Source organism: Solanum lycopersicum, chromosome 7 (genome assembly GCF_036512215.1).
Source record: "Solanum lycopersicum chromosome 7, SLM_r2.1".
NCBI lineage: Eukaryota > Viridiplantae > Streptophyta > Magnoliopsida > Solanales > Solanaceae > Solanum > Solanum lycopersicum.
The window spans coordinates 29,473,102-29,484,728 of record NC_090806.1 but is presented as its reverse complement, the minus strand read 5'-3'; the positions used below and the strand labels follow the sequence as shown (position 1 = coordinate 29,484,728).

The window sequence follows — 11,627 nt, the reverse complement described above, 5'->3', positions numbered from 1 at the left end:
TGCTCTAAATGTGAAACTTAAGGAAGTATATCAAACCCTTTTCCCTTATCAAATTTATATATTTTTAAAAGGGAAAAAAAGACAACTATACCTCATAACTATCGTTAATGGTATGCAAATACCCTCTTTCATACTTTTGGGACATTGGTGCCCATGACGTTTAAAAACTAGAGTATATATCCTCTTTATACAAACATACATATATGTGTCATAATCTCATCCACCGATCTGACATTTATTAAATATCAGATCCATATAAGATTGCGTCGCATGTCCTTACTTAGTCTTCCATTAGAGTAAAAAATATATATGCTCTAATTTTTGGATGACAGGGACACCAATGTCCCAAAAGTATGACGTAGAGAATCTACATACTATTTACGATAATTTAAAAATATATATTTTTTTCTCTTTTTAAAATTAAAATAACTTACGCATAAATTAATTTATAATGAAGTTGAAAAGTAAAAGTTTATAGTAATTAGCATTTTAGAATGCTTAACAACTTTAAGAGTACTATAGATATTTTAATAAAAAATGTTTAACAAATACTTATGGACTAAACACGTAGTGGACTGTTTTTTCAGTTCAAACACTTGTATTGAAACATATAACTACGTTTTTCAACACTTCGTATTGAAACATATAACTACGCTTTTCAACACTTCAAAAAGTGTTTTTGAAGCACTTCAAGAAAATCACTTTTTCCAATCAATCCAAATATGCTCTTAATGTATCCTTAACCTATAACTTTTGACTTACTTTTGCTTATTTTCACACAAAACAAATACTCAAAATTACTTTTATATTACAGAGACATTACAAAAATGCTTTAAAACTGTTAAAAAATAAAAGAGGAAAAAACAGTGGTTGGGGAGAAGAGCATTAGGGCAACGAAAGAAATTGTTTGATAATGAAATATAGAGTTGCAATTTCCTTGTTCCTTGGTGGTCATCTCCCTCCCAATTTGCCATCTTTTCTTCTTCGATCCAGCAGTGGTGTTTCCGTTCCCCATGCTAGTCTCCTACCTGGTGCTCTCTCAAGGTCTACTTGTGGAATCAGGTTCTCTACTTTTACTTCCTTCACCAATTCACATGATTATAAAGAAGTATATTCTGATTTTTCCAAAGAAGATGTTGAAACAATTGAAGCCATTTTTAAACAACCCGGAACCCATGTGCATAATAAACTCGAGCAATGTGGTGTAAGGCCCACACACAATCTAGTTACTCTTATTCTTTCTCGTGCACGGAATAATTGGGAAGTTGCATTCACTTTCTTCATATGGGCCACCAAACAAACAGGTTATGTTCATTCTGTGCGTCAATACCATTCTATGATATCTATACTTGGAAAAATGAGAAAGTTTGACACTGCATGGTCACTCATTGAGGAAATGAGAGGTGGTAAAGATAGACCATCGCTTGTCAATCCTCAGACGCTCTTGATTATGATTAGGAAATACTGTGCTGTGCATGAAGTTGGAAAAGCTATCAGTACTTTTTATGCATTTAAGCGGTTTAATTTAGATATTGAAATAGAAGAATTTCAAGACCTTTTGTCTGCCCTTGTTCGCTACAAAAATGTAAAAGATGCCGAGCACTTGCTTTTTTGCAATACGAATGTTTTCCCGTTGAATACCAAGAGTTTGAATATCATTCTGAATGGATGGTGTCTTGCCCGTGATGATTTAAGTGAGGGAAAGAGGATTTGGAGGTTGATGAAGGAAAAAAGGATTCCTCGTGATGTTTTTTCATATTGTAGTATCATGTCTTGCTATTCGAGGGCTGGTAGACTCAATGTTGTGCTTAAGCTTTTCGATGAGATGAAATTGTGTGGGGTTGCACCTGATGTTAAGGTTTATAATGCTGTCATTCATGCTCTTGCAAAAGGCAGGTTGGTTAAACAAGCTAGGAGTGTGATGAAGATGATGGAAGAGAATGATCTTGCTCCAAACGCTGTTACTTATAACTCATTAATCATGCCTCTCTGCAAAGCTCGATTACCAGATGAAGCTCAAGAGATCTTCAATGAGATGATTCAACGAGGCATACATCCTACTGTCCGAACTTACCATGCATTGCTTCGTAGCCTGAGGACAGGGGAAGAAGTGTTCGAGCACTTGCAGAAGATGAACACGATGGGATGTATTCCAACTCATGACACTTATATAATGTTAATCCGGAAGTTTTGCCGATGGTGCCAACTTGATAATGTTTTCATGTTGTGGGATAAGATGAGCAAGATTGGCTTGGACCATGATCGAAGTTCATATATAGTGCTGATACATGGACTCTTTTTGAATGGGAAGCTGGAGGAGTCGTACAAATACTATCACGAAATGAAGCAAAAAGGTTTACTGCCGGAGCCCAAGATAGATGAAATGCTTCAAGCTTGGGTAGCTGGCAGGAGAGATTCTCAAGAGAATAAAGTAACATGTCATCAGGAGAACAAAAAGGTGGTCAAATTTGAAAAAGCTGATAAAGAAAGGGATTTCCATAAAAAACCTGAAATGAGAAAAGTTATGAGAGAGCGTGGCTTTTCTTTCTGGGGTCAGTAGAGTCAATGTTGATTATAAAATTACTGTTGGGAATCTGGCTCGGGTCACTGTACATACAGGTGCATCAGGTTTCTCTTCTTTTAGATTGTATTAACAAAATATTCTTGGCTTATTTGGTCTACATACTGGAATTTACTGCTAACACAATTTACTTCCATTTTTTTTTAAGATTTTGATAGCAAGAAAGACTATTTGAATATTCACAGATACTTTCTTCCTCTTTTTTTTTTAATTAATTTTAAGAATAAAGTGATCAATATTCTTTATACTTGTCCCTGAAGTATAAAATTGTCACGATCAAAGTCTACACCCTAGTTTTGACTGGCACGAATGATGCTAAGCGGACCTGTGGTACTGACATTTTGCTAATAACTTAACTGAGATTTTATGAAGTGTAAGTGGAAGCTAAAACATAGTTAACTGAAGCAAATACTTAACATATATCTGAATGAAATGCATGGAACTGAACAAGTAATGCCTGAAGTGCAACCTCTACTAATTGGAATGAAAGAAGAAATAAGTTTGTCGTGCCATGATCCCTAGCTACCTCAAAGAAAATAACTGTCCTTACGTAAAACTTAGTTACTGACTACTCCATGAAGTCACAAAATGAAGTGGACTCATCAACTTCTGACAGGAAAAACTGCAACCTGTCTAGCCACTAGTGTGAGAGCAAACATTTAAATCTATATCATAATAGGATGTTGTGCAGAAAAAGGTATGCAGTCAGTACGTGGAAAGTGCTGAGTATATATGATGAGACTAAACATAATCATTTCGGGTGGCAACATGTAGTAAGAACTAATGAGCATTCAATAATCATAAATATAGTGATATAATGAAGGACATACTAAAACCAGTGTATAAATTTCATTGAGAACTTGCTTCAATTATATAATTGTTATTTCTGTAGCCCTGGGTTGAAATTAGATCAAAACTATCATATTTGAGAAGAACCCTGATGATAAAGTTTATGAACATAATGATACTTTTATTGGGAGTTTCTTACCATCGACATATACCATATCAGTTTATGTTGTCCAACTTATAATCCATTTGGAAGGGCTATCCTATACCTTGTCAGTGTGTAGGACCTATCTATCTGATGTGGATACTAACTGAGCCTCTTGGGCTAATATTCAAAATTCTATAGTGGCACATTGTTATGGGACTTGGGTTTTCTGAACTTGCGTCCTCTTGGTGTTAAATAATCCTCCCAAAATAATATACAAATATCAATATGCTCATAAATATGTCTTTCTTGATGAAGAACCTTGAACTCTAACTTGGTGTTTCTTGAGACTTTTTTAAATTTAAAATAGTAATGATGTGTTCTTCAGCATTTAGGATATGTAGGTGACCTTTAAAAAACAGAGGGAACAAAAACAGAGAAAAAAATACTTGCAAGGATCCTTATAATTCTCAACCTGTTCTGTTTCCTCTAAACCTTTCTCTTCACACCAAAAAATAAAAAGATAACAATACAATTCCCTTTAACCTTCTCAATGGAATGGGACCTATCTTTAAAGCAGTGTTGTGGACGGCAAGAGGCGACAAGGGCCTGCCTCGCCACGCGGCGAGGCGCTTGCCTTTTTGAATAAAGGCGCCAATTAATACAAAAAATTAAAAATATTTAATTGCATATTTTATCCAAAGTCTTAATAGCAATAACACATATTAGCAAATATTCAATTCAAAAACCAATAGAATGTCTAAAACTTTAAAGACCAAACAATTCAAAATACAATAAACCAAAACTTTAAAAGTCTATTCTTCTTCAAAATTATCCAACTCTTGAAGATCAAAATTCTCTACATCATTATATTGCTCTTCACCAAAATATTGATGATCATTTTGCCATTTCGTGCCTTCCATTTGTCCATCATAATGGAACAACCAAACTTTGTTCATTGCACTTTATGCTCCTCCACAATTTTTTCTACTTTATCCACCTCTTTTTTAAGGTGAGTGACTCTAACTTCATGGAATGTAGGAGGCTTCATTCCAGGGCCATGTTGTCCAACCGCCTCAATAAATTTATCGAATGATTTGTGATTGACGCAATTAAAAGGGAGCCCAGCATCATACATCCAAATTGCAAAAGCACTTACCGCACGCTCTCTTAGAATTTTCTTTGTTTCTTCGATTCCTCCTCCTTTTTCTAAGCCTCCTTTTTGTGTTGATTTTTGTGAAAAATAGAGGTTCAAAGGTCCTTTCGTCACACTCCGTGCGGTGGATGAACCTCCACTAGAAGATATCTTTTGAGTTTTGGAGGGAGGCCTCATTTCCGCATAATCATCCATTTCATCAAGATCATCAATATCAACAAATTCTTCCGGTTGCCTCATTTGAAATTTGGGATTATTAGCTATTTTGTTTTGCATATAAGTCCTTATTTCTTCTCTAATTTCCGACGGACAAGCGACACATACTTTAACATTTTTGAAACCACCCACTAAATGTTGTTTGTGTCGAGTTATTCCACCATTGAAAGTACTCCCACAAAAGTTACAAGTGACCGAATCTTTCGTCGCTCCTTGAGTGCCATAATTTCATCCAATGTCCCTCTTTTTGCTAGCATCCGCCATTGATTATCAAATTCAATTAATTCGCTGTTTAGAAATATTGGAATAAATAATTAGGAAAAGATTTTTTTTAAAAAAATTAACACTTGTTACACTTACACAAAGCAGTAAGCAGTTAGCACTGCCTGAGTCCTGACTGCTGCTTACCAAAATTAAAAAAAAAAAATGAAGAAGAAGAACAGAAAAAATAAGAACAGAAGAAGAAGAACAGAAAAAATAAGAACAGAAGAAGAAGTGAGAAAACATTACCTGAAAACCTGAAAACAGAGAGTGAGAGTCGCGAGGTCGCCGGCGAGGGAGAAGAGACGCGACAGTGAGGGAGAGCGAGGGAGAAGAGACGCGACAGCGAGGGAGCAGAGACGCGACAGCGAGGGACAGCGAGGGAGCAGCGACGCGATGGAGGAGAAGAGAAGAGTCAATCGATCGATCGAGAGTCGCGAGTTTCAGAAATTTTCGAAAGTAAAAAAAAAACCCTAATTTTGACTAATATTATTAAGTCAAAATTTTTTTAATCAAAAAGGCGGCTCCTTTCGCTCGCCATTTCAGCGCCATATATCGCCAGGGGCTCGCCTTTTTCTCCTCGCCTCGCCTCGCTAGAGAATGGCGAGCCACCCTCGCCTCTCGCCTTTGGCGACGAGGTGAGCGCCTTTCATAACACTGCTTTAAAGTGTCTACTGTTCCTTCTTTCCAGAATGTCCACCAAATACAAATATCAATATGCTCATAACAAGAACAGGAGCTTATGATGAAGTTTCATTAATTTAGTAGAAAACCCCAACTTGGATTCTAGAAATTCTGTAAAAATCTTTGAAAGAACAGACGACTTAGGCATGAGAGTGAAATGATACTCCTGTTGAAGCCTAACATACTTTAGTGACAAAACTTGACGAAGAACCTTGAAAGAAGAACCCTAACTTGGTGTTTCTTGAGATTTTTTTTAAAATTTAAAATAGTAATGTTGTATTCTTCAGCATTAAGGATATGTAGGTGACCTTTAAAAAACAGAGGAAAAAAAATACTTGCAAGGATCCTAATAATTATACAACCTGTTCTGTTTCCTCTAAACCTTTCTCTTTACACCAAAAAATAAAAAGATAACAATACAATTCCCTTTAACCTTCTCAATGGAATTGGACCTATCTTTAAAGTTTCTACTGTTCCTTATTCCAGAATGTCCACCAAATACAAATATCGATATGCTCATAAATAGGTAAACTATCTATATAAAGTGAGTAATACAATCAAGAACAGGAGCTTATGATGAAGTTCATTAATTTAGTAGAAACCCTAACTTGGATTCTAGAAATTCTGTAAAAATCTTTGAAAGAACATGACATAGGCATGGGTGTGAAATGATATCCTGTTGAAGCCTTACATACTTTAGTGATGAAACTTGATGAAGAACCTTGAAAGAAGAACCCTAACTTGGTGTTTCTTGAGATTTTTTAAAATTTAAAATAGTAATGGTGTATTCTTCAGCATTAAAGATATGTAGTTGACCTTTCAAAAACAGAGGGAACAAAAACAGAGGAAAAAAAAATACTTGCAAGGATCCCAATAATTCTACATGTTCTGTTTCCTCTAAACCTTTCTCTTTACACCAAAAAATAAAAAGATAACAACACAATTCCCTTTAACCTTCTCAATGGAATTGGACCTATCTTTAAAGTTTCAACTGTTCCTTTCTTTCCAGAATGTCCGCCAAATGCAATATGGAATTATCCTCAACAGGCCTTCTGGATCTTGCTCCCCCCCCTCATCCAACTACTCAATAAGTCTGCAGTGTGGTTAGGCATGGTCCAATTTGTCTCTGTGAGACCAAGGAAGATGACCCAAGTTTGTGTCGTAAAGTTGTAAACATGCAATGCAAGAGTAGATGCTTGTTGGTCGCCTCTGCCTTCCCGCATAATAAACACCAAGGTACTATAGTTTTTTCCTTTTTTCTTCAATGCTTCATGTGTTTCATGTGTCAGGCAAGCCCTTCTTGAAACCAACCATGTAAAGCATTTTTATCTTAGTTGGTGCTAAGGTTCTCCATACCTTTCTCCACAAACTCTGCTTATAGATGCTTTGCTGGGGGATTTCCGTGTTGTATGCACTGCTAACAGTGAAAGCCCCATCTTTACTATGTTTCCATCTCAAAGAATTAGGAGAATATAAGCCACTACACTTGGATTCTCTTGGGTTTCTGTGATTCTTTCAAACTCGTTACTTCTGCATTTATTTTCTAAAAGATGTGTATTTTTACCCTTTTTGCTGTTGTTTTTGATCTCTTCTATGAACTTTGATCTTGAGCTTTTATCATAACACTTGAATTCGGTAATACAAGTTTGTAGTTGTGAAGTACCAGTACACCTCTTCTTTTTTTAGAAAAATAAAAAAATTGGTGTGGATTTAGAGAGTGTGTGTGTATAGAAGGTTTTACTTTTATATGTTTGAGGCAAAGGCAAGGGGTGCGTTATCCACTGCACGAAATATCGATTCACCCATTGTTTGATCTTTTGTTTTTCCTCCTTTATGTTAAAGGGTTTGACAGAATCCAGTCACATATTCATGTTGCTTATGGATGTGACTACTGGTTTTGAGAAGCCCTTTATAGTTGTTTGTAAGGCACACTCAATCTAATTTAACAGAATCATAGGTTAGTTGACAAAGTAGTGCGGAAGGATTACTAGACTGATTCCAAATTACATGTCAGTCAACTATGAATTACAATCCAATGAATTAAAGAAAAAAATTTGGAAATATCTCAATCAGTCTCTGTTAGGATTCTTAGAGAAGCATTGAGTCACAGGAAAATCTAAATCAATTGACATTGACTTTCCCTTGCCTTTGTTTGAATTCCTAGATTGACCTATTTTGGTATATATCTCCAGCTCATCGATCTATTTTTGTATATATCTCCAGCTCATTGAAGGGAGACTAAAACCTTAGAGTTCATTGGAAGAGAGAACTCTGATCTCTTGCTTTTTTGCTTAATTATGACTTATCAATTAATTCATCAAAAGCCCCTTTAAAGTAGGAGTCTTATTACATAATAAGAAGTCTAATTCTTATGCAAGTAGGAGACCTAAACCCTATTCCAAACTATAACTATAACATAACCTAATCCGAATTAATGACTTCCAACACATCAGTCTCCTTCCATTCAATTGTGATTCCTGGATTGCAAAGCTAAAAAAGGATTAGCGTTGGAAGAGAAGGAAAAGAATGAGAAAGAGGAGAGAATTTTGAGAAAGAAGGGATACAAGAACTGTCAAAAACATGAGTTGCAACTGAAAGTTTGGCTCCCTTGATGGTGGAATGAAGACAAAATCGTAACTGTGTATGTAATCTAAGAATTTAAATCTCAGCTGCTAAGTGTGCTCTTCATTTTTTTTTTTTTTAAAATGCCGGAGTTAAATTGGACTTTTCCCCTTATAAACGAGACAATTCCCTTTCTATTAATTACTAACTGCAGTTAACATTGTTCAATCAATGTTGGTTCTTACTGTTAAAAATGAAATTTGTCCTTTATGTGTTTCCTTTCTTATCTGGTTTCCTACTACTTTATTTAGGGAGTAGACAGTGGTCAATATGCGTGGAATACTAATGTGGATACTTGGTTGAATTGTCAAATTGTGTGCAAGTTAGCCTAGTACCATGTTATTGAAAAAGAAATGAGAAGGGTGTGAATTACCATTGCAATCTCTAGACAATATGTTCGGCTGTGTTGAGTCCACAACCCCTTGCCTTGTTTACAAATTTTCCTATGGCGATGGATGGTTCTAATGAATAAATAATAGTTTTTGCTTGGCTTTTATATTATCCTTTTGACAATTGTCAATGTCAAGTTGTGTGCAAGTTAGCCAAGTGCCATGTTATTGAAAAAGAAATGAGAAGGGTGTGAATAACCATTGCAATCTCTTGACAATGGGTTTGGCCGTGTTGAGTCTGCATCCCCTTGCCTTGTTTACAAATTTTCCTATGTCGATGGATGGTTGAATAAATAATAATTTTTGCTTGGCTTTGGTATTATCCTTTTGACAATAGTCAATGTCAAGTTGTGTGCAAGTTAGCCTTGTACCATGTTATTGAAAAGGAAATGTGAAGGGTGTGAATTATACCATTGCAATATCTTGACAATGGGTTCGGTCGTGTTGAGTCCACAACTCCTTGCCTAGTATACAAATTTTCCTATGGTGATGGATGGTTCTAATGAATTAATTATAGTTTTTGCTTGGCTTTCATATTATCCTTTTGACAATTGTCAATGTCAAGTTGTGTGCAAGTTATCCTAGTACCATGTTACTGAAAAAGAAATGAGAAGGGTGTGAATTACCATTGCAATCTCTTGACAATGGGTTCGGCCGTGTTGAGTCTGCACAGTGTTGTGAATGGCGAACGCCTCATCGCCAAAGGCGAGAGGCGAGGCGAGGCGAGCCCTTCTCGCCATGCCGCACTGAGGCGAGGCGACATACAAAAGGCGACCCATGGCGAGCTAATGCTGACAAAAATGGCGCCGCCTTTTTTATTTATTTTTTAAAAAAAGATTTGACTTAACAATATTAGTCAAAATTAGTTTTTTTTTTCTATTTTCAAAATTTACTGCTGCGCGACTCCTTTTTAGTATCTACTATTGTTTTTTGAATTGAATATTTGCTAATATGTGTTATTACTATTAAGATTTTGGATAAAATATGCAATTAAATATTTTTAATTTTTGATATTCATTGGCGCCTTGATTCAAAAAAGCAAGCGCCTCGCCGCGTGGCGAGGCAGGCCCTTGTCGCCTTTTGTTGCCTCTCGCAGTCCTAAACATGAGTCTGCAATTCCTTGCCTTGTTTTCAAATTTTCCTGTGGTGATGGATGGTTCTAATGAATAAATAATAGTTTTTGCTTGGCTTTTATATTATCCTTTTGACAATTGTCAATGTGGAAATACAGACAATGTCACCTATATATTTTGACAAGTATTGTTTCAAGGTTTTTTCCTTTCTAATATTGCCTTTTTTTCAGCAGGTCTCGGGGTTATCATGAATTAAAGTGAAGAGGAGATGTAGCGAACGACTTGTCTATAGAGTTACTAAGAGTACTAACTTTCTTGCATTACATGGTGGGGTTTGTGTTTTTTTCCTGTAACTAGTGCAAGAAAATTTATTTTGGTTGATAAGCCAATCTGGTGAGTAACTGTTTGCTTAGATTGGGCAATGCGTTTAAGCTGGGACTCCAGAATCCATTTTGGGGGCAGAAAGCAGGCTTTGAGATTATGTAGAAATTTCACTTGCCCAACAGAGAATGTGGTTTCGCAATTCGAAATTCTTCTATTATGTAGCGTCTGCAGGATGAACTGACTTGCAATGTGCTTGAAGCTCCTGCAACTTTAGCATCAGCAAAGGCAAATTTGTTTGTAATTGACCAGAGAAAGAACTTTTCAGTAGTTGGGGCCCTTTCTCGTGCATTTGCTATACCATCATTATCAGGGCCTGCATTTTAGGTCTGTTGCTGTCTCATTGATCTGCTGATATCTGAGCCTAATCAAGGTTCATTAGACATTGATTGTCAGAAAGCAGTTACAGCTATTTGCAGTTCAATAATTTTTCTATTGCCTGTTCCTCAAGTATAATGACCTCAAGGCATCACACAGCTGGTTTGTCAGTGCACAATTCTATTACTTATTTCAATTTAGAAGCTTCAATCATTGTTGAAAAGAGAGTTTGAGAAATAACGATCAGCACGATAACTCCTTGCTTTATGGAGATTTTGCTTATAATGTTGCAAAGAAGAGGGAAAATTCAAATCTACATGAAGGATTAGATTCAATGGTTTCCACAATTCATTACCTGCATGTTTCTCTGCTGGCACTGCCCCTCATCTGTCCTTTGTTAAATCTGTCTGTGAGGTACAGCTTGGATTCAGAGATACTTCTGAAGACTGTTTCCTGAGCTTTTATGTTCTTATTAACCAAATCAAGTTACAATGGCTGTCATCTTGTATAAATGACACGTAATTGGTTTAGTGTTATGGAATTACTCTGATTTATAATAGAATAACAAATATCAAGTTTTTGTACAAAGAAATTCGCAGTCTCTAATTTAGAGGAGAAGGGTACTGAAGAGGGGCCCTTTTCAAACCCTGGCCTTGGGAAATTTTGCAGTCATCAAAAAACAAGTTTGCACTAGCTGCTGTTATATAAATCACTATATATAATGGAGATTTCCACTAAGGCCTAATTTGCATGTGTAGAACTGAATTTGATGATTCCAAGGTCTCATTTATCACTTTTCTGATCAGTGGAAAATTATTAGTGTAAGAGCTAGGTATTTTCTAAAAGTGATTGACTGCTCAAACTCATTATCTAGCTCACTTTTGGTATTGTTATCTTTCTGTAACTAGTAGTGTTGTGATTTGTGAGTATTTTCAACTCCCCCTGCAGTCATGGCTATGGAAAAATAGCCTTCACTTTTCTGTGTTTAAGGTCAAGTATTTCAATTATAGTGTCA

At 36.0% G+C, this 11,627-nt stretch overlaps 1 protein-coding gene across 6 annotated transcripts; it reads left to right on the top strand.

Moving 5' to 3' along the window:
- Window positions 1-675: 675 nt before the first annotated feature.
- LOC101252003 (pentatricopeptide repeat-containing protein At5g15010, mitochondrial) lies at window positions 676-11,204 on the top strand. 6 transcript variants are annotated; one of them, XM_010325149.4, is made up of 3 exons: window positions 682-2,619; window positions 6,839-7,065; window positions 10,147-11,204. In XM_010325149.4, the coding sequence occupies exon 1, from the start codon at window positions 914-916 to the stop codon at window positions 2,558-2,560; it is 1,647 nt and encodes a 548-aa protein (XP_010323451.1). In that variant the 5' UTR covers window positions 682-913; the 3' UTR covers window positions 2,561-2,619; window positions 6,839-7,065; window positions 10,147-11,204. The 6 variants fall into 6 exon arrangements, with proteins under 6 accessions (XP_010323453.1, XP_010323451.1, XP_010323452.1 ...); XM_010325150.4 differs by having other exon boundaries at window positions 10,144-11,204; XM_010325152.3 differs by having other exon boundaries at window positions 682-2,628.
- The last annotated feature ends 423 nt before the right edge of the window (window positions 11,205-11,627 follow it).

Bases quoted from the DNA above. Each gene is read 5' to 3' on its own strand.
- LOC101252003 (XM_010325151.4), top strand. From the start codon at position 914: ATGAAATATAGAGTTGCAATTTCCTTGTTCCTTGGTGGTCATCTCCCT.